This window comes from Anastrepha ludens, chromosome 3, assembly GCF_028408465.1.
Source record: "Anastrepha ludens isolate Willacy chromosome 3, idAnaLude1.1, whole genome shotgun sequence".
Classification (NCBI taxonomy): Eukaryota; Metazoa; Arthropoda; class Insecta; order Diptera; family Tephritidae; genus Anastrepha; species Anastrepha ludens.
This window is the reverse complement of record NC_071499.1, coordinates 40,056,252-40,083,500: the sequence shown is the minus strand read 5'-3', so window position 1 is coordinate 40,083,500 and position 27,249 is coordinate 40,056,252. Positions and strand designations below refer to the sequence as shown.

The 27,249-nt window shown below is 38.6% G+C and overlaps 1 protein-coding gene across 1 annotated transcript in view; it reads left to right on the top strand.

Moving 5' to 3' along the window:
* The window catches only part of LOC128857456 (netrin-B-like), a 71,759-nt gene extending 45,456 nt beyond the window's left edge, over positions 1-26,303 (top strand). The window contains exon 2 of the mRNA XM_054093212.1: positions 26,209-26,303. Coding sequence (XP_053949187.1) covers positions 26,209-26,303 — 95 coding nt within the window. The remainder of the gene's footprint in view (positions 1-26,208) is intronic.
* Positions 26,304-27,249: the final 946 nt, after the last annotated feature.

Below are 27,249 nucleotides of genomic sequence, written 5' to 3'. Positions count from 1 at the left end.
TCCTTGAACCAAACACACAAAACATTTGTATCAACTTTGATTCAGATATCTAAGTTTTCGCTCGGTTTTAACTAAATCGATTTTTCTGATCACCCAAAACTCTCACTCCCATTCGCACTCACTGCATATAACCATAGAAACACAAAGCAATACTCAACTTTAAAGACCAAAAAGATTTGCAGCTGATAGACGCGCTTGGTAGAAAAGCAGCAGCAACGTAAGGTAGTTGCCACACTGACACGGCTTCCTCTGTTCAAAACTGAAATGAAATTAAATCACCACTTTGCCAACAAATGCAATAAAATGTCTGCGGAAGTGTGCAAATGCATTAGCATATTTACAGGCGCCACAGCCGAGTATGCGCCGCTGCCAAGCAATTACCAATTGCCTGGCACATAGGAATTTTTCTGCAACTCTGCCGTCGATTATTGAGAAAATCACATTTGAGCGCAAATGAGTTGCAATTTAAATGGCGGCCGCAGCCACTGAAACAACGCCAGACACATATGGCCATGGCGGTGGCTTACTTGCATGTCAGCTGTTTCTGGTCGCTAGCCGCACAAAGGGCACCAGATCGTGGGCACACGCATTTAAATTAAGTGCGCACAAATGAGTTCATTTTATTTGGTTCATCGTTCATTCGTTCGTTTTGTTTTCAGTTTTTTTATAGCCCTTTGTGTTGCATTTGCAACACTTTTGCGAAAAATATCATGCACAGCAACAATGTGCCGCGCCGCATTTCTATGTAGTTACTGAGTACACACCGATGTTCACAATAATAGCAGCGCGGCATGTAGAAAAGTTCGGTTTTTTTAGTTAATTTTTTTTTTCATTTGTTTTTTCACAGAAAAATGGTTTTTATTACAATAAAATCATATTAGCTAAAGTGCTCGACTTTGCACAAAATTTGAAAAAATGCATTCACTTTTCATTAACATTCCACACTTTCTATTGAGATTTTATAGAAAAATTCCAGTATGCAGCCTTATAGCTCTTTGAATTTTGGTAAACTCGCTGTTAGTACGAAATTGTGCTTATTTTTGCCAATTTTGTTCCTTTGGTCTTGGCTGGCAGTTTTGTGCATTTCCTTCACTTAAGAAATGCGAGCTTCGTTATGTGGAAGAAAATGCATAACGTCAGCAAAAAACGAATTAATAAAAAATCAGAACAAATTTTGAGCTACTTGAAACTGCATACTCCTCTTCTTCTTAATTGGCGCGATAACCGCTTACGCGATTTTGGCGGAGTTTAACGAGGCGCGCCAATCGTTTCTTTCTCGTCCTAACCGGCGCCAGTGGGGCACACCAAGTGAAACCAAGTCCTTCTCCACCTGATCTTTCCAACGCAGAGAAGGCCTTCCTCTTCCTCTGCTACCACCAGCTGGTACCGCATCGAGTACTTTCAAAGCCGAAGCGTTTGTATCCATTCGGACGACATGACCCAGCCAACGCAGCCGCTGGATCTTTAATCGCTGCGCTATGTCTATGTCGTCGTAAAGCTCATGCAGCTTATCGTTCCATCGCCTGCGATATTCGCCGTTGCTAATGTGCAAAGGTCCAAAAATCTTACGCAGAATCTTTCTCTCAAACACTCCAAGCGTCGCTTCATCGGATGTTGTTATTGTCCACACTTCTGCGCCATACGTTAGGACCGGCATGATGAGAGCCTCGTAGAGTGTTAGTTTTGTTCGTCGAGAGAGGAGTTTACTACTGTTTGTTTGAAGACATGAGGTACTTCGTTTTGTCCTCGGTCACCACCAGACCCATTCGCTTTGCCTCTTTATCCAGTTTGGAGATGGCAGAACTAACAGCGCGGTTGTTAAGGCCGATGATATCAATATCGGCATACGCCAACAATTGTACGCATCGTACGATGCTCTCCAACATCAGGTTAAAGAAGTCATACGACAGCGAGTCACCCTGTCTGAAACCTTGTTTGGTATGAAACGGCTCGAAGAGGTCCTTCTCCTTTTCGTACTGTCGAGTGCAGCTTTGAAATCCACGAAAAGATGGTGTCTGTGGATTCTCCTTTCATGGTCTTTCCAGGTCTAAAGCCACACTGATAAGGTCCAATCAGTTGGTTGACGGTGGGCTTCATCCTTTCACACAATACGCTCGCTAGAACCTTATAGGCGATATTTAGAAGGCTAACCCCTCGGTATGGTCGGGTAACGGAACGACAATTCCGTCGTCAACGATTGGGCTTTCGGTATCTTCACACTCTCTGTGACATGCGCAGCTGTCACTATTTACAATAGTAGGTTCAAGAAATGTTCCCTCCACAATTTAGGAATTAGGATCGCCGTCTTTATTCTTATAGGTCGCATCGTCCTACTCTTCCGTCGGGGCGTGGGCGCAAATCAGCGATATGTGAAAAAAACGGGCTTTGATGCGGATTGCTGCGAGACGCTCGTCCACCGGAGTGAACGACAGTACTTGGCGACGAAGTCTCTCTCCCACAACAAATCCGCCACCGAATTTGCGCTCCTTTACATAGCAGCTGTAGGAGGCGTCGCAAGGTCCTATGGTTTTCTTGCCTTGCCCCGTCCATCTCATCTCTTGGATGGTAGTGATGCCAGCCTTTACTCTCACGAGGACCTCAACCAGCCGAGCAGAGGCACCTTCCCCATTAAGGGAACGGACATTCCAGGTGCATGTCCTCAAATCATAGTCCTTAGTTCGTTTGCAGGGGTCGCCATGAATGTTGGAAGTTCTCATCCGAGACTTTGTGTATGTTTTCATTGGGAGAGGTTTTTAAGGAAACTGCATACTATTCCACCAGAATTAAGTGGGCTTACTCACAATCCCTCCAAAAATATTTACTAAAAATTTTGTGATATTGCTGAAAATTTTTTGAGTTTTTTTTAATTTAAAAAAAATTTAAAAACTTTATTTAAATGATTTTTGTTGTAGTATGCATGATATTTTTCTAAATAAATGGCACAAATTTACAAAAACATAAATAAATAATCGGAACTTTGCCGCAAGTCGCGCTGCTATTATTGTGAACACAGGTGTACACGTGCGCTTATGTGTGCGTGGATTAACTTGAGTGATTTTCATGGCGCGCCAGTGGCTACAGCAGCGATTTTTATGGCTACTGCCGTTGCTGTTGTCATTAGTGTTGCTGATTTCATTCCTAATGAACGCAATTTGTTGCCGCTGCTGATTTGTTCGGGGATTGTGGCAGCCACATTTCCATCTCATTTGTAATTTACGGTGCTTTTGCAATTAGCAGAAACATAAGCCAGGCTACTCAGCTGAATTGCTTGCAAGGAATTGCGCATAAATACGCACGGATATGTATATACAAGGTGGCGCAAAATTAATCATCCCATTTTGTTTTTTTACTAAATTAAAAAATTATTTTGAGCGGTGGAAATCTTTATTCTACTTTAAGCCACTTTGCGCGCTTCATTCCTTGTCTGGTGGTATTCTGCAGCTTTCTTGTTCACAAGCGTCAAATAGGTTTGACGTACGACGCCGTTTGCAAAAATCATAAATTTTTTCGGTAGGGTGATTAATTTTGCGCAACCTTATATATACATATATGTGCGTATTTATGAGTGCACGTTTTATGCAAAAAAATTATCATGGGAATAGTAATGTAATAAAAATTTTATTTTCCTTGAAAGCAAGTCAGTCCTAAACAAAATTATCACTTCAAATAATAGATATAATCCGGATTTGCGCTTCAGGAAAGTTCTTTGTCAACTCATGCATATTTTTTATACGTTTGTAAGAAGAGTGTATTTGGTAAAAATTTAACTTAATTCCATATTTCGCTTAATTTCTTTCATTTAACTATGAATAAATATTGTAGTTGATCTCATTATCGTCGACTAAGCGGGTTTCATACAGCATTTTTAAAAATCCTTCACTCTCATTCCGTGCAATTTGAAATTCGTTAGATATCTATTGCCCATCAAATCATTATTATAACCTTTGTGTCCTTAGAACATCTTAAAAGTATACACTAAGAACTCCGAAGTGTAAAAGTGGGTTTTATAATGACAGACATGGGCACCACATAGCCTCTTCTGCCAATTTTCTACTCTCACCTTACCGTGGTAAACCCTGTTAATCTCTAGTACTTCTCCGAACGATCGGGTAACCAACACTGGTATGGTAAATCAGAGAGGGAACTTCAGCGCGGTTGTTCATCAGGTTAGATGCTGCTGAGAGCGGATCGCTATATAAATGTGTTTGAACGGTCAAGACTGGTTGTTCTAAAACTTCCAGTACGTATCCCACTGACACATACGGGGCCACGCAAAGTTGGGACGCTTAACATAAATAAACAACACCCAAGAAACGGAGGATAGCCTCAAATATAAAATCGATAACCAGATACCGACTTTTGGCTTTCGTGTATCGACTATATCATATATCGATTAGGAACATGGAATGCAAGATCTTTATCGGAAGGAGCCAAGCTGAAAGAGATGGCTGAGATATAAGCTGAGCATACTTGGATTGGCCTTTTATCCAGACACGTCTCAGAGTCTTTGTTGGAATATAAACTTACTTGTTAATCGATAAATTGTTTGCCCCTTTTATAATATCTTAACTAATAATAATTTAAGACATTCGCTTCTCCTATTTGTGGCGTGCGTCTTGATGTTGTTCCACAAAGCCGACTCCGAACGGCAGATATTTTTTATGAGGAGCTTTTTCATGGCAAAAAATCACTCGGGAGTTTGCCATTGCCTGCCGAGGGGTGACCGCTATTAGAAAAAAATAGTTATTCATTTTGGTGTTTCAACGAGATTTGAGATTTGAACCTACGTTCAATCTGAATTCCGAATGGTAGTTACGCACAAACTCATTCAACTACGGCGGCCGAATAAATAATAAAGGTTTAATGTGTCAGGTAAGTGGCTTAACTTTAGTCTTGTCATAATTTCTGTGACAAATTTTACAATGCATACGTCGAGAACAAATTCCAAAAAAAAAGTTCCGTTATTTTGGCTTTTGTTCTTATACATTGTCTTGTCATAAAGTATAGCTGTCCTCGCATGGTTCGAACCAAAGCAGCCATAAAAGCCGTTCCAGGAAAGAATTCGCAGAAATCCTCTTTAAAAGCAGAAAATAATGTCGAGGGAAGTGAATGTATCGATCAGATCCAGGTGAAGACTAATTAGAGATGATCTCAAAATGAAAGCCTTCCGTCGCTCAACTGGTCATCTTTTGACAATGCGCTTGAAGATTCAACCGGCTTCTTCGGTGGCACGCGATCAACGGCCACGAAAATGCTCTTTTTACAGATGCGAAAACGTTCACTGTTGAAAAAGTTTTTAATAAGCACAACGACAAAATCTATGTTAAAACTTCCAAAGACGCAAAAAATGTTGTTCCAAGAGTTCAGCGAGGCCACCATCCAGCCTCCGTAATAGTTTGGTGGGGAATGTCTTGTAAAGATGTTCATTGCTGCGAAAAAGGGGTGAAGAGCGGAGTAAAAGGGTACCAAGAGAATGTCCTAGAAGACGTTGTGAAGTAGCTGAGCAGTACTCTTTTCAATTGAGAGCGTTGAATTTTCCAGCGAGATTACACTCCAGCTCTTAAGGCAAAAACTACCCGCTGTGGCTAAAAATCAATATTCGTCGGTTCATAGCCGCAGAAGATTGACCGTCTGGAAGTGCAGATCTGAATCTATTAGACTACAGTTTGTAGTCAGAATCGGAGAACATGGCCTATTAAAGGCCTCACAGAAATTTTAAGATTCTCAACCAATATTTGGTGGGAACAGCGACGTCAATATCCATTAAAACCGTGCGTGCTGCAATAGTTATATGACCAATACAGACAAGCAAGATCAAGCCGATGGGAAAACGACTTTAGCAATAGTTTATTGGCAAGACTTGTTTTTATATGTACGAAATATACCCAAAATATGACGGAACTGTATTTCATTACATAAGTGAATGCCACGCTTTAAGTCGGAGAATCTACATGTATTTTGGTAAGATGCACCTTATACACGCCGATCTCATGTAGTTCAACATAATGAAGCTTCTGCATTTTACGATGGTTGGGCTTCAGAGGAGAATTGTGGTCAGCGCAGTGAATCATGGCCAGTCTGGGCTACTTGCTAGTTAGAAGGAAGTCATTTTGCCGAGGTACAATATATAAGGAGCGTCTAAGTGGCTACGATTTGTGAGTTTGTGAGTTACGCTCAGTCTCCAAATAAAGAATAAAAAAAAATTAAATAAAGAATAATACAGGGTCCGCCATATAACTTTACGGAATTAAAAATGCTATAAAAAAGAAACTACTCAATATTTTTCCAAACTGTTTTTTTTTTATTTTGAAGTACAATCCTTCCGGTTAATGATGGAACACAACTTCATTCATATGGCTGCCTCGGCTAGCCATGCACCATCCCATACGATCGGTCCAATTTTTCAAGACATTTTCGATTGTATGCGGCTGTATTTCAGCTATGACATCGCGTATGTTGGTCTTCAGTGCATCAATTGTTGCTGGTTTGTTGGCATAACACTGGTCTTTGACGGCACCCTAAAGATAATAATCCAACGGCGTCAAATCGCAGCTCCGAGGCGGCCAAACGATACCAGAATTTCGGCTGATAATGTGATCTTCGAAGACAGTGCGCAAAAGATTGATCGTAGTATTCGCTGTGTGGCAAGTAGCGCCATCTTGTTGGAACCAAATGCCACCAATATCCTCCTTCTCAATTTCTCGGAACAAAAATTCGTTCAACATGGCCCGATAACGCTCTCCATTGACGGTTTCGGCCACTCTTCGCTCATTTTCGGTATTAAGCAGTCTGAAGACCATTATTCTGCTTCAGTAAACTTTTTATTGTCTCTACACAGCAATTAGGCTGAAATTTGAAACCCATTTCGGCTGACATATTATCTTATTCCATTTTAGTGCAAAGGATATTCTTCGGGCAACGCCTCAAATTCAACTAGAAATTTATAACTGTTCAGTTCGTTCTGAATTGTGGTATATCCCATTATATATATAAAGGTACTTGTCTACTATATTAGGTACTTGTCCGAACTCCTTCTCCTATTTGTGGTGCGTGTCTTGATGTTGTTCCACAAATGGAGGTGGACTGCTTTCTATATTACTTTGGGAGGGTCCAGAATGGTATCCATAAAATACCAATTCTATTCACTAACGTCTGGGTCACCCATATTTCTAGCCAGCTTTCTTGCTATAGGCTCATCTTCTTGTGTCTCTGCTTGTGAGGCCTCGCTTTGTTGCACTGTTTCTCCTTCCTCGGTCTTTCTCGCGTTCCAGTTGTCCTCGCGTACGGGCAATTTGCTGTTTGTGTTGCTCGGTGCGATGTCGTCAATTTGCTTCCTCAGAGCATCTCTTTCCGCAAGCCATCACTCGGCGCTTCGTAGTATATGCACTTAGGATCGCTTACCGCGGCCCGAGAGGAACTGGGTTAAGAAATAATTCACTTCCTCGAATTTCCTTTAGACCCATTTGCCTCTTCATGGAATGCCGCTCGGTTTAGTGTCTCATTGGCTTTGCCACCGCAACATGGCTTGGCGTCTTAATTCTGTGTCACTAGTGATGACGTGTTTCTTCTTGGAGTACCACACATCCATACATTCCAGGGCCATGAGGTCGACGGGTATCTCCCCGTTGATCACAAAGACTGCATGCAGCGCCAGAGACAGTGGGTTAGGCTGTAATGACTCTGAAAGCCGCTGTTCATTGCACAGCCAATGCACAGCACACAAAATTAAAATATACTAGCAGTTTTTAGCTTTGCTCATCCAAGATTAATATTGATTATAGTTCCATTTTGCATTATTTTGACTAGCCTCAAACCAGTTACACAGGATGACCATGCTGCTGGAAGTATCGGCTTGCTATAAGAATATACTCGTGCTTTTTTCGTATTAGTGGATGCTCTTATATTTTAATATTTATGTTAGATTTTGATTCTTCGTCATTTGGTTGAGTGAACGCTGGCACTTCCACTCATTTACGTTTGCGATTGCATTGATTTTTTGTTTATATTTATTTGAGTTCGAGAGGCGCTTAAGTACTTTTAACTGCATTTAAATTAGCAACAACACAAACAACAGCATACGCCAAGTCAATGCTCTCAATGGCTGCTACTAATTGTTCAATTAAATCGCAGTTAGCATTTAAAAGTGCATAGAAAAGAAAATCAAAGCTATTGGAGGCAGTGAATGATGAATGCAGAAAAAGCTACAAAGTAGGAAAGCGAAGAAACGTAGCGTAGCTAAATCCAGCGGATGAACTAGAAAGGCATGAGAAAAAGTGGCTAGAAAAAGTAGGGAGAAAAACGTTAGATGACACGCGTAAAAAAGGTTAACTTAACAAATTGAAAGTAGTCGAAAGCAGGACCAACAATACGAAGTTAAAAAGAAGAAATGGAAATGGCAGAGCAGTAGCTGGAGGAAAATATTTACATATATTAAAAGTACTGTACGAGTATATCAGCCAAATGCAAGAATACACAACTGCAGCCCGAAAAAAAACAACAAAAATTCCACAACAATTCGACGATTGCGGCTGGGAATTGCTGTAAAAAGTTAAATCGCTCTTAAGCGTGTTGTATGCCACAAGAATCGGCACGAAAAAAAGGTGAGAAAACGAAGCGGAACAAAGGTAGGCGGGTTGAATGGTAGGATGAGAGCATAGCGGCTGATTGAACAAACAAACGACTATGCGAATGAACGGATTCGATTACCTTTTGATTGTACACGCCCGCGCGCCTTTCATGCCACCCCGCGCTTGTAACATGCCACAGAAAAAGCCAACAAGCAGCACTACAAACGCTTGAAGTGACACGAAAGAGTGCGGCTAAAAGATAACAAAGGAAAGCAACAGAAAGTGTAAGATGGTAGGTGAAGGTAGAAGGAGGTATAAAAATACAAATCAGTTGAAAGTTTTTATTGTGCCACAAGAGAAAAAAATCAACAAAAAAACAAAAAAAAAAAAATAAAACGGAAAGCAGCCAAGGAACGGCACAATTACAGCAAATGTAAAAGATATGCAAATATATTGAAAGAGCAAGGAACTAAGAGTCAAAAAAGCTAAGCGGAATGGTGTTAGGAAGTAGTTGAGGGGAACACAGTGACTCTTAGCAATAATATTGTTAAGGCTTGTAGGTAAGTTTGTACAAGTATTGCACTCATACAAGTGTGCAATTGCAACAAGGCAAGCATAAAAGGTGGGGGCATACCAGGTGCTTTGCAATGGAGGAGTCTTGTTGAGGTGCGACTGTAGGCAAACACTCGAGTTCAGCGCTTGCGGGTAGTTGAGCAACGCAGTCTCGGGAAACAAGGGGGTGTACGATGTCGGTGGCTGGGCTACACACTCACGCTTCACTTCAGTCTCATTCTACAGCAAAGCTACCTCCGGGTACATACTTAGTAGTTTACCTTTTCGATTTCACAGTTCGATTTACTTTGCAACAATTTGTTGCAGGCAGCCAAGCGCTCTGGTGAATCATTGTAGTGCTTTCTATTGCATTGTCTGCTTATTGTAATGCTTCTTCTTGAATTTGTGCTTAGTTTAGCTGCAGATTGTCAAGTCGCTGTATAGTGTTTTGGACGATGCAAATCTCCGCTGAGAATGCAACAGAATTGAATAGCCGCGACAGACGGCTCAAACAACTTGTGAGCAATGTAAGGAGTACTATAGCGTATTTCGCGCGGAAGAAGACGGAGGAGAGCATGCGATTTGCTTTTGCTGTCAAAGTACTTCCCCTCTTCAGTGTTATCCGAGAGGCTGTGCGCTGAGCGAACGGAGCAATGAGGTGTAAATCGTTTTGTTTAAGTAGGCGAGTTAACTGAGTAGGGAGTTTTGTGTGCCGTTTAAGTGGCGGTACTTACGAGTGTTTGTATGTCAGCTATTTCAAGGTGTGGGTTAGTGTGGCTAAGGCTTACGATTGCAATTCAAAGTGATACAAGCAATTATTGAACGATAATCGCAGCTATTGGTTGTTGAGTGTTGGATGCTTAAAAATTTTCGTATTGGTTTAGCGAGATGGCAGAGAAATTCATGGAATTCATGGTATGAGTTTTTATTTATGTATCTAAGCAATATGTATTTAAGATTAGTACATAGAAAATATGTTTTTTTATATATATATTTTTTTTAATATAATTTTTATATGTATGCAGTGAAAGCTCCCTAAGTAGGTCATCTCACGGTCAACTAATTTTTGTCCGCTTATGACAGATGCGCCAACTGGGTATATCATAAAAAGTGATATTGAAAGCCCTATTTAAAAAAATGGGCGTAAATGCCTATTTGTAAATATGTAAATGTAAATGAAATATTATTTGGTTGAGTCACTTTTGGAATCACCTGTCAAACAGCGTAAATTCATTCTAACTACTTAGCGATTTTTTGACTAGTGGACCACATTTTGGCATATTTCGATACTTTACCTTAGGAAGCCACTCCAAAGATAATTTGTCAATTTTCAAACCATCACAGCGCGCAAAGTTTCTTTTCACAGTATGTTCGGATTAGCGCTACTGGCCCACTGAGATTTGCTATTTAACGCTTTTGCTAAAGTTCGAACAGAAAAATATGCGCTGAAAATGTTTATTATTTCTAGTTTTTCTTTCAAGGTTAATAAATTTTTCATCGATGATATAATTTTTGCCAGAGTCAACATTAAAGTGAATTGTTCTTGTAAAATAATTCAAGGCACAAAAAAATTATGTGTAAATTCAATAAAAGAAAAAAAAATCATTGAGCCTTTGAAAAACGCCCAAATTGGAGGAAAGGAAAATCAGTAACGTTTGTGATAAACAAAAAAAAAGAAAAACAAACAAACGCGTCGCTTATTAAAGCTTTCCGTTAATTCATGGGACATATTTTTATATCACTTCCATTTTCTCTTGTCAAAAGAGAGAATGGGAAGTAGGCTGAATCAGCAGGCGAATCTTTAAAAATCCTTCTTGATACAGATTTCCCGGAAAATTCTATTGCTCCAGAGTGTAACGAAGGCGCGAATCGGCAGGAGGGGTCACCTGCGATGTCCCTGACATCTATCCTGTCCGTCAACAGAATAAACTGGGAAATCGATAGCTTTTCCCCTTTCAAATCTCCAGGTATCGACGGCATCATGCCAGTAATGCTTCAGAAGACTAAGCCCTTGGTGGTTCCCGTTCTTCATAAGATCTTTTTGGCGAGTATCTCGCTAAACCGCGTCCCACGCGCAAAGGTCCAAAAATCTTCCGCAGAATCTTTCTCTCGAACACTCCAAGCGTCGCTTCATCGGATGTTATCATCGTCCAAGCTTCAGCGCCATACGTTAGGACGGGCATGATGAGAGTCTTATAGAGTGTTAGTTTTGTTCGTCGAGAGAGGACTTTACTGCTCAATTGCCTACTTAGTCCAAAGTAGCACTTGTTGGCAAGAGAGATTCTACGTTGGATTTCAAGGCTGACATTGTTATCGGTGTTAATGCTGGTTCCGAAATAAACGAAGTCTTTTACAACCTCGAAATCATAACTGTCAACAGTGTCGTGGGTGCCGATTCGCGAGTGCGACGACTGTTTGTTTGATGACAGGAGGTACTTCGTTTTATCCTCGTGCACCACCAGACCCATTCGCTTTGCCTCGTTATCCAGTTTGGAGAACTAACAGCGCGGTTGTTAAGACAGATGATTTCAATATCATCGGAATACGCCAACAATTGTACGCTCTTATAAAATATTGTGCCTGAGCGATTAAGTTCTGTGGCTCGTACGATGCTCTCCAACATCAGGTTAAAGAAGTCACACGACAGCGAGTCACCCTGTCTGAAACCTCGTTTGGTATCAAACAGCTCGGAGAGGCCCTTCCCAATTCTGATGGCGCTGTTTGTGTTGAGTAACGTCATCTTGTATAACCGTATTAGTTTTTCGGGGATACCAAATTCAGACATCGCGGCATACAAATAACTCCTTTTCGTACTGTCGAGCGCAGCTTTGAAATCGACGAAAAGATGGTGTGTGTCGGTTCTCCTTTCGTGGGTCTTTTCCAAGATTTGGCGTATTGTAAATATTTGGTCGATGGTAGACTTTCCAGGTCTAAAGCCACCCTGATAAGTGCCAATCAGTTGGTTGACGGTGGGCTTCAGCCTTTCACACAATACGCTCGCTAGAACCTTATAGGGGATATTTAGAAGACTAACCCCTCGGTAATTGGCACAGATTGCTGGATCGCCCTTCTTATGGATTTGGCTGAGCACACTTAAATTCCAATCGGCATGCGTTCATCCAACCATATTTTGCATAGGAGCTGATGCATGCACCTTACCAGCTCCTCGCCCCAAAGCTCAGACGGCAGTCCGTCGGCGCCCATGGCTTTGTTGTTCTGTAGCCGCGTTATCGCTATTCTCACCTCGTCATGATCGGATAGCGGAACGACAATTCCGTCGTCGTCGACTGGGGTATCGGGATCTTCACATTCCCTGTGACATGCGCAGCTATCACAGTTTAGCAGGTTCGAGAAGTGTTTCATCTATAATTTAAGATTGCTTTGAATGTCAGTCACCAGTTCGCCGTCTTTGTTCTTACAGGAAAACGCCCCGGTCTTGAAACCTTCTGTAAGCCGCCGAACTTTCTGGTAGAATTTTCGGGCGTTGTTCCTGTTGGCCAGAATCTCAAGCTCTTCGCACTCACGTATTTCGGCCTCTCGTTTCTTCTCTCGGATAATACGTCTCTCTTCCTTTTTTAGCTCTCTGTAGCGAATCCATCGCTAATTACGGGAATTATATTTTATAAAGCTGTTTTACTCTTTTTGATTTTTAGTTCTTAACGACTTCATTATATATTATGGTATAATTAATTTATTAGTATAAAAGTAAAAAAAAAATTGCAGTGAAAAAATTGAATAAACTTCCATTCAAATAATTTTTACTCGCTAAATGTGAGTACTTTGTGACAAGCGCCAATTCGGAAATATTAATTTAAACATAAATTTCAAACTATCCGTGTTCTATGCCCCTATGTGCTATACATACATACATATGCACATACATGTGTATGTGTGGCAATGTGTGTTTTAAAATTTTACGCAAAAATGCGCAAGTAATCAACGCCTCTGTAATAAATAACAAACTACATGGCTGAGCACTCGATTAGTGTGTGGCAAATTTTGCAGTTCATTAATCGCATATAATAAGCCATAAATTAGGTTTTTGCCAACGCAGCACTTTAATATTGCGCCATAATTCAGCGCTATTAAAACATTAAATTTTATAACTGACAAATTTTTTATAAAATTTTTGAAAAGGCGCAGAAAAGCTAAACCAAATGCAAATTTGAATTACATATGGAGATATGTGTGTGTAAATTATTTAGAGGATTTGAGCCATTGATTTTGAAAGTAGTGTAAGTCAAAAATTTTATAGGTCTTGTTTATCAGCTATTTCATATCAAAGCCTAATAAAATGACATAATCTGAAGATATTGACAATATGCCATGAAAACTATCTCCATAAAATGTGTTTATTTTTTGGTTGGTAAACAAAATACGATAACAGTTTTTTTTAAAAGTGGTATAAGTCAGTCTGATCACAAACTTTGGCAAAATGTTTAGTACTCTTTTCATGCCTTCAGATCAGATATGATCAGGTAAGCCTTTTAATGTAAAAACGTAATTGTAGACATTATACGGAGAAGAAGTATAAGTAATGCTTCCAAGAAATGGAAACGGATAAGACTAATATCGTCTTCAGATGAATCAGTTCATACTTTAAAAGTGAACTCGGCACCCTTACAAATGGAAGAAAGCAACATGGAATCAAGAAAGAGGACACCAAATCAACGTAATTACGGAGAGGAATATATAACAGAAGAGTCTAGGCATGGGAGTGGTAAACTTTTCCAAAATGACGATAGCCTTTGTTCCAAAAAATGTATAAATGGAATGGGATATGAAGACAGGAAAGCTAACTTTGGCTCTTTTTGGAAATTAGCAAGTTTCGTATGGTTTCTGTTATCGTTTGGTTCGAAAACAATCAATAAAACAAAGATGATCCAGAAACTACGAAGGATATATGAGAAAATGTAGTTTAAGTTTCATCTAAATGTACGGAATTCAGAAGCTTCTGTTTGCAAAACTTTTTTTTGGATTGTTTCAAAATATCTAACGGAAGATTAAGCCGTGTGTTAAATGCCAAAACACCTGGAACGGATGGTCGTGCCAAAATGGCTGGTTCATCTAGAAAAACAGATAAAGAAGAAAATTAAAGTGGTAGGAGAACATATTTTGAGCTTTTCAGCATCAGAGAGCCATTACACGAGATCACATCACACTTCTAAGTGCTGACTTAGATATTCGAAACATGTATGTATGAGCTGTATTTGAAAAAATGTGATGAAAATAATTCACTGAGGAGGACGAATGATCTGTTAGGATGCTCTCGGCCAAAGATCTCACGCATCACTGCAACCCTTACAGGCCATTGGAAAGTAGTGGAGCATACAGCTAGACTCAACCTACCCTTCAATCCTATCTGCAGAAGTTGTCAAGTGGAAGGGGCGAAGGAAAGTCTTTTCCACTGCTTATGTGAATGTCCAGGGCTAGCTAGGGCACGACTCTGCTCCTTTGGTAAGCCTTTCCTGCAGCAAATTTATGAGATCTCTGACATCGAGATAAAGAATTTGCTGCTATAATTGAACCTCACTAAATGGGTCTGACTTAGAACAGCAAAAAAAAAAAATAAAAAAAAATTAAAAAAAAAAAAAACATCATTATACGAGGACGGTGGTAGTAAAACGGTGCTGGTCACTAAATAGGATTATATCAGTGGAAATACTCAACCACTTCAACAACAACAACAACAAGTCATTTTAACCTTTCACAACCACATTATCTTTTAAAAATGGTTATACATTTCACAATCATAATAAATACTTGTTTGTTGGTGGCACTACACTACTGTCGAAAAATCATATACCATAGTACAAAAATATTTTTGAGTCCCTTAAAATGCAAATGCTCTAAATATCTCGAAACGAGGAAAATATGACTTATACGACTTTCAAAATCAAGGGCTCATTTATGCGACATCAATTCGACTATCGAATATTCACATTTTTTCCAGCCCAAAAAATCAAAAGTTTTGCAGCAAATATTTACATGACCATTCGCAGGGGTATTGAAATGTTAAACCACTATCTATTATGACAGTTGCATAAATTCGCACACACATGTACATGCACACATACGCATACATATATACATACATTGTTATAGGCGGCAGTACTTGAAAAGCTATAAATTGCTGGCTGACAGCCAAATAAGCAACAGCGGCTACAACAATCGCCAGTTGCTCGTCTCTTTAATCCATCGTAACAAATTCCAAACTATGGATGTTTATAATATTTGGAGACTTAAACCAGTTTAGATAGCAGAGGAATAAAAACAACAACAAACCGAACAAATTATTTTGCACACAAAACGGCTATTCTGCAGTGCCATTTTATTGACAATAGCAATAACTCATTTGATCCGTGAATGATCCTGGGTGCGCACATCACAAACAAATATAATAGAGCGATTATATGTATATATGCGTGTGTGTGTGTGTGTGTGTTTCACTAATTCTCTATGCTGCTTAAGGCAATAAACAATAAAATGCAAATTTTATTATTATTATTGTTTGTTACGGATATCAGTGCTTCTATTGTTGTTTGTGTTGTGACGCTGATGATTTACTCGTCTGTGTATTCGTGGTGTGTCAAAGATTCTGCCGCATTTATTTGGGCAGCTGAGCGCTGAATTTCGAATGTTTAATCGGGCGGCAAATGCTGGATACAACGAAATTCAATTTGCACCAGGTGTTCTTTTTTAAATGCATGTACAGGTGTGTGTTTATCTATGCTCATATGCTTGTGTGCTTATGTCTACATAACTATTCATAGCAGATGATTGATTTGATAGCTTTTTCATTGGCATATGGAAAAATTGAATTAAAAAAAAAAAAAAACATCAAGGCATCTCTTCCAATGATAGGTTGAGCAGTAGTTGAAAACCATGAAGTCACATGGAGATGTCCGGCAAGCTTATGCTACCTTTCACAGCTGTTTTGGATTTCATGCCTGAAGCTACTGCCGCACCCAAAGCAGTCGACTGCGAAATTAAGATCAAAGGCAAATTTACTGCTTACCCAAAGGAAAGTCGCTGGTGAATTCTTTACAAAGTCCACTACCAGATGAGAGACTCATTCGAAACGTAAAAGAAAAGTGAGTGATCTAGCAAAGTAATGTAAAAATATAGGTAGCTCCAAGCCTGGCGCAGCTTAAATAAGTCGACGAAAGCGCGAAATCAAAAACATTTATGCAGAAAAAATTTTCGCATGTCCTTAAGAAAAATCGCAAAATGGGTTGTGGCACAATTACTCATCTTTAGCAAAAACAACAAAAATGCCTTAAACAAATCGGTGAATATGAACAATAGGTATAACCAATAGATATAATTTTTTGAAAGGCGGTATTTTATTTGGAAAATGGCTTTGCGCGTACCGGGTTCGAAGCCCACTCAGAACTTGAAACATCAAATCTCCTAATAGAACTCAGATATCTTCCATTCGGAGGAGGAAGAGACGTAGGTCTCTACACAATAAGAACGTTAACAAGAAGCGTATCATAAAGTGGTGGAGAAGCTCTGGCAAAGCCCCAAAAATGAATGAATTCTAAGTTAAATATAGATTTTAAGTTTTTCATTCTCAGTTAAATTACGTTAATTGCAGCTAAGTTAAAAAAAAGTTGAGTTAAGTTAAGTTAAGTTAAGTTAATTGCAGTTAAGTTGAAATAAGTTGAGTTAAAGTAAGTAAAGTTACACTCAGTTAATTGCAGTTAAGTTAAAAAAGTGGAGTAAGCTTAAGTTAAATTAAGTTATGTTAATTGCAGTTAAGTTAAGTTATGCTAAGTTCATTGCAGTTAAGTTAAAAAAAGTCGAGTTAAGTTAAGTTATGTTAATTGCAGTTAAGTTGAGTTATGTTAATTAATTGCAGTTAAGTTAAAAGAGGTTGAGTTAAGTTAAGTTAATTTATGTTAAGTTAATTGGAGTTCAGTTAAAATAAGTTGAGTTCAGTTAAGTTAAATTAATTAAAGTTATGCTCAGTTAAATGTAGTTAAGATAAAAAAAGTTGAGCTAAGTTAAGTTAAATTAAGTTATGTTAATTGCAGTTAAATTGAGTTAAGTTAAGTTAAATTAAGTTATGTTAATTGCAGTTAAGTTGAGTTAAGTTAAGTTAAATTAAGTTATGTTAATTACAGTTAAGTTGAGTTAAGTTAAGTTATGTTAATTAATTGCAGTTAAGTTAAGAGAGGTTGAGTTAAGCTAAGTTAAATTATGTTAAGTTAATTGCAAGTGGAGTAAAGTTAAGTTAAATTAAGTTATGTTAATTGTAGTTAAGTTGAGTTATGCTAAGTTCATTGCAGTTAAGTTAAAAAAAGTCGAGTTAAGTTAAGTTATATTAATTGCAGTTAAGTTGAGTTATGTTAATTAATTGCAGTTAAGTTAAAAGAGGTTAAGTTAAGTTAAGTTAATTTAAGTTTTGTTAAGTTAACTACAGTTCAGTCAAAATAAGATAAGTTAAGTTATGCTAAGTTAATTGCAGTGAAGCTAAGTTAAGTTATGTTAATTTTTCGCAGTTAAGTTAAATTAATTTAAGTCAAGTTAAGTTCAGATTAACTGGGAATTTACTCTAATGCTCGCAGTTGTTCTTGATTTCCTGGTTAAAAGGAACATCCATGAAAAGGAAGGAGCAAAACTGCTACCACTAACCTTAGCTACAACTAGTCTTCTGACAAGGTTCCCAATAGGCCCGTGCTTAGTAGGAATGCCACTTTGGATTTGATGTCTGGTTACGCAAAGTTCCCTAGTACTAATTCTAAGCCACCATGACTGAAAGGAATGTGCGTGACTACCATTCGGTAATGCCCCGGTTCGGCATGAAACATCAAATGATAAAAAAAAAAAAAAATTAATAGAAATCACCCTTCGATAGGCCATGGTAACCTTCCGAGTGTAGTTTTGCTATTTAGAAGCTCTTCATAAAAAGAACCGTCTGCCGTTCGGAGTCGGCTTAAAACTGAAGGCCCCTCCATTTTTGGAAAAACGTCAAGACGCACACCACAAATAGAAGGAGGAGCTCTGCCAATAAATGGTGTAGGTGTCAATTATTTAAGCAGTCAAAACTTCCGATGAGACGGTATTCATCTGAGGTTTGATTACTGCAATGGCCAATAGTCGTCAAATAATTGCCTCCTACTGTGGGATATCTTTGAAGGCGCCTCGATACCTACGGCCGTTTAGAAATAACTTAGATAGTATAACCATATGAGTTACCTTCCATAAGATGCCCATTCTGCGTTTGCGGTGTACTAAGCGAAGTGAATTTAAGTCTTCTCTTAAGTGAGCAAAATAATGAAATCGGAAGGAATTTTAAAGGAACCATTCCATCTCACACCGATTTCTTAGAAATTATGGTTTTCTTCCAGGGACCAAGACATACCGGTGTTATGTAGTTGATGTGGTTATCTTCCTATTATTTTATGCATTTGATGTTATTCAAGGCTCATTCATGCAAGGTGGCGTCACTAGCGCAGGCGATTTTTTGCCTTGTTTGAAAAAGTGGTCTGCTTCTTTGTTTGTTCTTAAAAAGAACTTAAGAAGCACAAAAAAAAAAAAAATACTAATATAGTAAATGTTGTTGTTGCCCAAGCGCTATTACCTGTAGCAGATTCGCCTTGTTGTGAGTCGCTTTGGCTTTGAAAAAATATTCGTCATATACAGGTGAACGATATGAAGTGTTACCAACTTCACACTGCTTGTATCTGTAAAACAGCTCATGACATCAACGTCAAAATTGTTCTAAAGACAGTTCAATATTATTGTTTATAAGCCATCAAAAGCATTTGCCTTTCAGTTTTGTTGAATTTTTTTTTTCTGTGATGGAACTCAAACGTAATAGTGTGATTGAGTTATGTGTCTGGAAAACCACAACCAGCCATTGTTCGTGAGCTCAGTCACCTCAAATTGAATAAAATGTTTGTGTATCGCACCATAAAACGTTACAATGATACTGGTAGCATTGCAAAACGCTATGGAGGTGGACCAAAAAAAATCGCAACAACGCCAGAAATGGTTCGGAAAGTGAAGGCTCGACTTGAACGAAATCCACGTCGAAGTGGAAGAAAAATGGCCAAAGAACTAAAAATATCGCAAGACAGCATATTCAAAAATGAGCTGAAAGTCAAGGCTTACAAGTTCCAAAAAGCACACGATCTTTCACCCCAGCAAAAAAAAGTTCGGTGCGAAAGAGCAAAGAAGTTATTGCACGAACGTGGCGAATTTCCTAACATTGGGATTTCTGATGAAAAAAATTTCCCAATTGAGCAGTTCGTAAACTCTCAAAACGATCGTGTTCACTTGACCGAACACTCATACGAGAATTTAAGCCTACGTATGGCCACTCGAAGCAATTTCCCATCGCAATTAATGGTTTGGGTCGCAGTGACCGCTGATGGACGCTTTAGAGCCGTGGACACGCAAACATTTCGGTCGTAGACCATGGACGTTCCAACAAGACTCGGCACCGTCTCATAAAGCTCGAATGCACCAAGAATGGCTTAAAAATCATGTTCCACACTTCATTTATTCCAAACAATGGCTTTAGAATTCGCCAGACGCAAATCCGATGGACTATTCCATCTGGTCCATTGTGGAGAGCAAGGTGAGGAATAAAAAATATGCCTGTATGGATGCGCAGAAAAAAGCGATTATACGAGAATGGGCCGAAATACCTCAAGATCACATTCGTGCAGCATGCAACTCACTTTTTGACCGTTTGAAGGCTATAGTCAATGTATAGAATGTATGCTAAAATTGTAATCATTTTTGAACAATTTTGTCTTTGAAATCAATAAAAACTAATTTCACACAAAAAAGTTATGGTGTTTTGAATAGGTAACACTTCATATCGTTATATATATATTTGCAGCCATGTCGGTCGCGTCCGTAAAGGAATATCGCATGTTTGTTTGTAGAAGACGTAAACCTTTCTTCAAACTTTATTTCTCATTCGTGAAGATTACAATCTTGTCATATAATGTACAGGAAAGTTATTGATCAAAGTCGATCTTTGAGATCTGATAGCCATAGCTAATTGAGTGTAACAGTGAATTCTCAGCTTATTTTCATTGAATAAATGATGACGCCAATCAAATAAATGTTAATTCAATTATTACCCAGTGAAGATATCTTTGAAGATTATCTTTATTCATTAACGAAAGTTTAAATCCATAGTTACAGCGCTTTCTTAAATTTTCTCCGCCTTTATCCCAATTTTTAATTTTATATATTTTTGCTGCATTTTTAATACCGCCATTATTTATAAGTATGTACAAGTATGTCAACAGCCACCAAGTGTTTTTACACGAAAATTAACCAAAAATATAAAAATAAATAAGCAATTGAAACTGAACCAGAAGCGACGTCCAGTGAAGGAGAAGTCAGCAGTCACATCTGAGGCCAACCACAACTTTGTATCTACATAATTGCAACTGCAGCCGAAAATGAATATACATAAATCGCAACAACAAACGGCGCAAACCGGCAGAAAAAAGCATGTACAGAATGACGAAAAATGCAGCTAATTAAAAATACAGTAACGTCAATGAATGTGGAATTAATCACACCACAAAAAGAAGAAACGAAAACAAAAGCAAAACTGGAATTTAAACATAAATAAACGAGACCCGAAAATTAACCGCCAACGAAATGAGATGCTGTAGTTGTTGTGCAGGGGAGGGAGAGGCAGCAGCAGGGTCTGGTATATGGGCCTGCGTGGCACTTCGCTGCTGAAAGGCGAGATGTAACTTACAAGTGCAACAGTAGCTACGAGTCTGGTGATGCTGCCAAACAAATTGAGTTGAAGAACGAGCCACTTGAATGCTGATGCGGCAGATGAGCCGGGTAATGCTGCAAAGATAAAGCGTATTTATTTAGGGTTCGATAAGGATGTGGATGGAACAAATTGTTGTGGTAATGGCAGATCAGTTGGTTAATGAAAAACAATTTGAATATGGAGAGTATTTAATGTGTTTTTTTTTATTCTTAGCAAATTGTGGCTGGTTTGCTTCAGTGGGTTGCCGAATTGCTTTATTGAAATTGAAATATATTTGAAAATAATTATTAATTCTTTTATGTATTTAAGATTCTTACTTTTATTTAATTTTTACATAATTTATAATTATTAATTCTCTTTGATAAATTTTTATTTTGTTTTCTATTTTTGGCTTATAATTATTTATTTTTTAATTTTTTTTTCAGTTAAGTTAGTTTCTATTGAATTTAATTAAATTTTACATAAATTTATATTAATTCTTTTTTATGTATTTTTATTTTTTTTGCTTTGTAATTATTTGTTTTTTTTCATTCTATTTTACTTAAATTAATTTTAACTAAATTTTGTATCATTTTAATGCATAAATTTATATAAAATTTTTTGATTAATTTTTTCATTTCTTATTTTTGTTTTGCCGACTAAATTTTATTTATTTAATTTTTGTTATTGTTGTACTTTTTTTACGTACTTATTTTTTTTTAATATACTTTTATGTAATTTTTTTATTTAATTAAATTTATGCCATAATTTTGTAATACATTTTGGTTATTTTTTGTTTTGAGTTTGATTCAAATGTTTTAGAATATTGGGATATGTTAAAAGAGTTTTTTGAGAAAGTTATGGTGCTCCTCATATAAAGGGTGGTTAAGTTTTAAGGGCCGGTGTTGATTTTGAATAGAATACAATTTTTTTAGGAAATTATTGTCATTTCTCTTTATTATGATAATACTGGTATGGCTCAATTACGTATAGAACAAAATATCTGCCAAATAGCCGCCGCGGCCTCGGCGGCACACCTTCATCCGATGGTCCCAATTTTTGATGACGCTGAGGCATAATTGAGGCTCTATGCTGTTAATGTGCCGAATTATCTCATCCTTTAGCTCTTGAATTGCTGCTGGCTTATCGACGTACACCTTTTCTTTCAAATAACCCCAAAGAAAGAAGTCCAACGGTGTCAAATCACATGATTTTGGCGGCCAATTGATATCGCCGCGACGTGAGATTATTCGACCATCAAATTTTTCGCGCAAAAGAGCCATTGTTTCGCTAGCTGTGTGACAAGTGGCACCGCTCTGTTGAAACCACATATCGTCCACATGCATATCTTCCAATTCGGGCCATAAAAAGTTCGTTATCATCTCACGATAGCGAACACTATTCACAGTAACTGGCTGACCGGCCTCATTTTGGAAATAATACGGCCCAATGATGCCGCCGGCCCATAAACCGCACCAAACAGTCACTCTTTGTGGGTGCATTGGTTTCTCGGCAATCACTCTTGGATTATCATTCGCCCGAATGCGGAAATTCTGCTTATTGACGAATCCACTGAGGTGAAAATGTGCCTCGCCACTGAAGATGATTTTCTTCGAAAATTGGTCATTTACTGTTCCCATTTCCTGCCACATTCTGACCATTGACGACGCTTGAAATGGTCAAGAGGCTTTAGTTCTTGAGTCAGGTGCAATTGTTCGGCACGACGACGAGTTGAGGAGGACGCCTCTTCAACCACACTATCGCGAGCAGCAGCAATATTTTCTGCAGTACGAGCTGTACGAACATGCACTGGTGTTTTCACATCTCCTACAGACCCGGTTTGCTCAAAGTTTTGCACAATTTTTCCGATTGTACGCACATTTGGACGATTAAGTTGACCAAAAAGATCACGAAGTGCGCGATATGCCTTTTGATTTGAATGCCCGTTTTCATAATAAGCCTGAATAACTTTAACGCGTTGCTCGATTATGTGGGTTTTCATAGTTCAAATTGAATTAATCTGAAATTGAAAAATATCAATTGAAATGCAGAAACAAACTTGACATTTAGGTGTGGTTCACATTCATTATCGGCCCTTAAGATTTGACCATCCTTTATAAGCGGAAAAGCTGACTGAACTTGGTTGGCGCCACAGTTTTGTACCCAATGCTAGATTCCAAAAAAAAAAAAAAATTAAATTAAATTAAAAAAGGAATACAAAATTTTTTTAAAGAATTTCGTTATTATTTTAGAAGTTCTCTTTGTAGAATCTATTTTTAAAGCTGGCCTCTTGAATAGAATTTACAATTATTTATAATAATTACTCCATCTGGATTACAGACGGGCAGACTTAGGATAAATCGCTATCCTTGAAAAGAGCCCACATGGAAAAATACTCAAAATTCGTCTGTTGTGATACCATACAAGGGAAAGCAGAAAGAAAGGAACCAGACAGGTGCAAAAAAAAGGGGCCTTGGAATTATTGAATGATGACCAACTGTGGCTAACTCACGATCGTAATTAGCCGCTTGAAGCTATTGCTGAATTTCACCAGATGTGTGATATTTAAACCCGCAATATCCACAGGTGTAGCGAAAAAGTGAGAGCCCAGATGCTTTTGAGACAATCTAAAGCCTCGCCACATGGACGTCTATCCGGTAAGGATACCTACCAAATTCGGGATCTGCAGCTTTGTTAGCCTTAGAAGTTCCTTCGAGTGATCTACCCGCGGCCAGAAAGATCTTGCGACATTGCACGTATGCGCACTAGCACAGCGTTCGTTGAGTTGAAGCGAGACCCATATTTCCAGGAGCAGACCCCAGGTTCCGAAGGGAATCTCTTCAATCTTCTCATTGTGCTCAAACCGTCTCCAGGGTTCTCTGTCTAGCCAGCTGATCAGCTCAGCAGTTTTCCTCTAAGTTGCTGTGATCGGGAACCCAAATGAGCCTGATGTCGAAGTATTCGGATGCAATCGAGAGAGAAGCCAGCCATTCCCCGACCAATCTCGAACGCACAAACAGCGATCCCAATGCCCTAATTGCTGCTAGGAGTAGATATTTTCACCATTTACAGTAATTACCGAAGAGAGCAACCAATCCACTTCTTCCTTAATTGCGGCTACCTCCGCTTGGAAAACACTACAGTGGTCTGGTGGACTGACATACTAAAAACTGGACGTTCTGTTGAGAATATGGTTTCTGTAGTGCAAAGTGTTGCTGAGCAACCTTCAGCAACGACGTTCTCAACAATTAGAATTTTAGAAAAATTGGCAAAATCCAAAATACCTGGACCACTTGGCCATGAAATCGCTTATATTGCTTTCTGAATTGATTTTGAAAAAAATTATCTTAATATTACTTTACTGCACATCCTCCCTCTCAAACGCCTTGGTGCTACACAACAGTGATCCGACCAATACTACTAAATGGAAATACTTTATTTGCAACCTATCTTAGAATACAGATATTCAGCAAAGGAGATCTTATTACCTAATGACAGCATAGTATTTACACTGGTGCAAAACTACATAGAAAACTATAGATTTTTTTCTTTTTACAATTCTTATGCATATTTTATGTTATTAGATTTAATTTTTACTCGAAAATTGTATAACTTACTTCATGTATAACTTATATTAGAATTTTAAAATTTATTGGAGCATTTTAACAATTTCATATTTAGCTCTTGTTTTTTTTTTTATTATTATTATTAAATTGACAAATTTAAAGGAATGGCAAGTCTAAGACATGATTGCGCTTTAATCGTCTAATTTCATTGGTTGTGTCCAACAAGCAAATAGCATTTGTGTTTACATGATTTGACAATCTTTCAATGCATTTCCTAGAATATACTGAGATTTCTCTCTTAACAAATGGAATACCTAAATCCATGTGTATGGCTTCGTTTGTGATAAACCAAGGTGCATTAACAAGTGTTCGTAAGGTCTTTGACTGGTAGCGTTGCAAAATCTCCACATTGGACTTACTAGCAGTAAGCTAGCTGTATACCGTAGGTCCATATAGGCTTCAATATAGCTTTATACAATCTAACCTTGTTTTCTAGACTAAATTGAGATTTGCCACCAAGTAGCCAGTACATTCTTTTGGTTTTATTTTTAAGCTGTTGATGCTTAGCTTTAATATGATTTTTCCATGTGAGGCGTCGATCAAGATGCATTCCCAAGTACTTGACTGTGTCGCTAGTAGGAATTTGATGACCATTTAAATACACTGGAGGACATTGTTCTCTTCTTAGTGTAAATGTAACATGAATAGACTCTTCATGCCTGTATCACCGGCCTGTATAAAAAAGTAAAGCGAATGGATTTGGTGGTGAACGAGGACAAAATGAAGTTCCTTCTATCATCAAACAAACATTCGATGCATTCGCGTATCGACACCCATCGAAGTTGAAAGAGACTTAGTTTATATAGGAACCAGCATTAACACCGATAGTAATGTCGGCCTTGAAATCGAACGGAGAATTTCCCTGGCCAACAAGTGGTACTTTGGACTAAGCAGGCAATTGAGTAGCAAAGTCCTCTCTCGACGAACAAAGCTAACACTCTAAAACGGTCTCATCATGCCCGTTCTACCACATGGCGCAGAAGCTTGGACGATGACAACATCCAATGAGGCCTCGCTTGGAGTGTTCGAGTGAAAGATTGTGTGGAAGATTTTTGGACTTTTGCACGATGGCGACGGCGGTTATCGCAGGCGATGAAACGATTAGCTGTATGAGCTTTACGACGACATAAACATAGCGCAGCGAATAAAGATCCAGCGGCTACGTTGGCTGGGTCATGTCGTCCGAATGGATACAAACGCTCCGACTCTGAGAGTATTCGATGCGGTACCAGCTGGTGGTAGCAGAGGAAGAAGAAAACCTCCTCTGCGTTGGAAAGATCAGGTGGAGAAAGGCTAGGCTTCACTTGGTGTTTCTAACTGGCACCGCTTAGCACGAGAAGGAAATGACTGGCGCGTTTTGAAAACTTGGCCAAAATCGCGTAAGCGGTTATCGCGCCAAGCAAGAAGAAAAAGAGTTAAATGAATAAATACTAACTATATCCTTTCTTGTTTGCGTAAATAATTTCAAATCTTAACATTCACAAAATCTGGTAACTCCCTCGTCACTTAAAAAAGTATCGGCGCACCACTACCACCAACAGCGTTTGTCGCTAATGCGGAAAACGTTTGCCATAAAATGAACAACGCCGCTGATAGCGACGATGACACAAAGACTATTTCGTGATTCGCAAAATCGGCTGTAATGTTATCAAAAAAAAAAAAAAAACAACAAACAGCAACAGCAATAATCACGAACCGCAAAAGCAATGCCCGCATGCAGTTTGTGAGGTACTAACAACCAACCAACAGCTGCAACAACAACAAGCGCCAGCAACATTGATGCCGTTGCAAGCTCGTAAAATTGAAACCGTTTAAAAATGTTGATGCTATAAATTAAACAGTTTTTCCACTCATGCAAAGGCACACCACTCACGCTCATCTCTCGCTGGCTAAGCTCCACAGCGCTTTGCTTTACAATTTACTACACAACGCTTGCCTACTCTGCTCTGCTATTGAGCACTTTGGCACTTCCTAATCCAAACAAGTAAACATTTTCAATATGCATCGCCGCAATTGCCTTTGCTCCCCCTGCTAGCCACCTATCCAGCCAGCTTACTGTGGCTTTACGGTGAAACTGTTTATACTTTAGATGGCATCCCGATCACAAAATTGCGCGCTGCTAGATTAATACTTGCAGCATGCAACAATGTGTAGTTGCTGCTTGTGTGGCACACCCGCTGTGTGCATGTTGCACGCCACGTTGGAACTGTATTGCCAATTATGCAATAAATATTTTTGGACTTGTTAAGTAGTGAGAGGCGGTGCTGTTTTTGGTTTCTTTCAACGAAAAAGGAAAAATAAATACGAACTTGGAATATTTTTGCTCCAAAGAAATTGAGTTGAGATTTAGTTTGATGATTTTTAGTTTAGTTTACTTTTATTCCAAAAGTACATAGAGTTTGTCAGTAAGACGAATCGGGCTTGAAAAATTGTTAACTGATTATTTTTTCTAGGCTGGTTTATCTGTCAGCTGTGCGCTTGCCACTTTTGCGGGTAATCTGTCACATGGCGCGTGCGTAACAGCTCTATAAAAAAATTGCTTGGTTTCTTTTGAGAGCTTAGCTATGTCGATTTTTGGTAAGCAAATTTGCTGTTTCTAATTTAATATCATTTTCGGAAGCATTTGAAAGGTGCCCCGACAATGCCGGACATGCGAGCATACGAGTGGTATACAGAGCTTCGAGCGGGCCATACTGCGGCTGACGACTTGCCTTTTTCATCCACCTCCACTCCACGACTAACGAAAACAGATAAAAAGTTA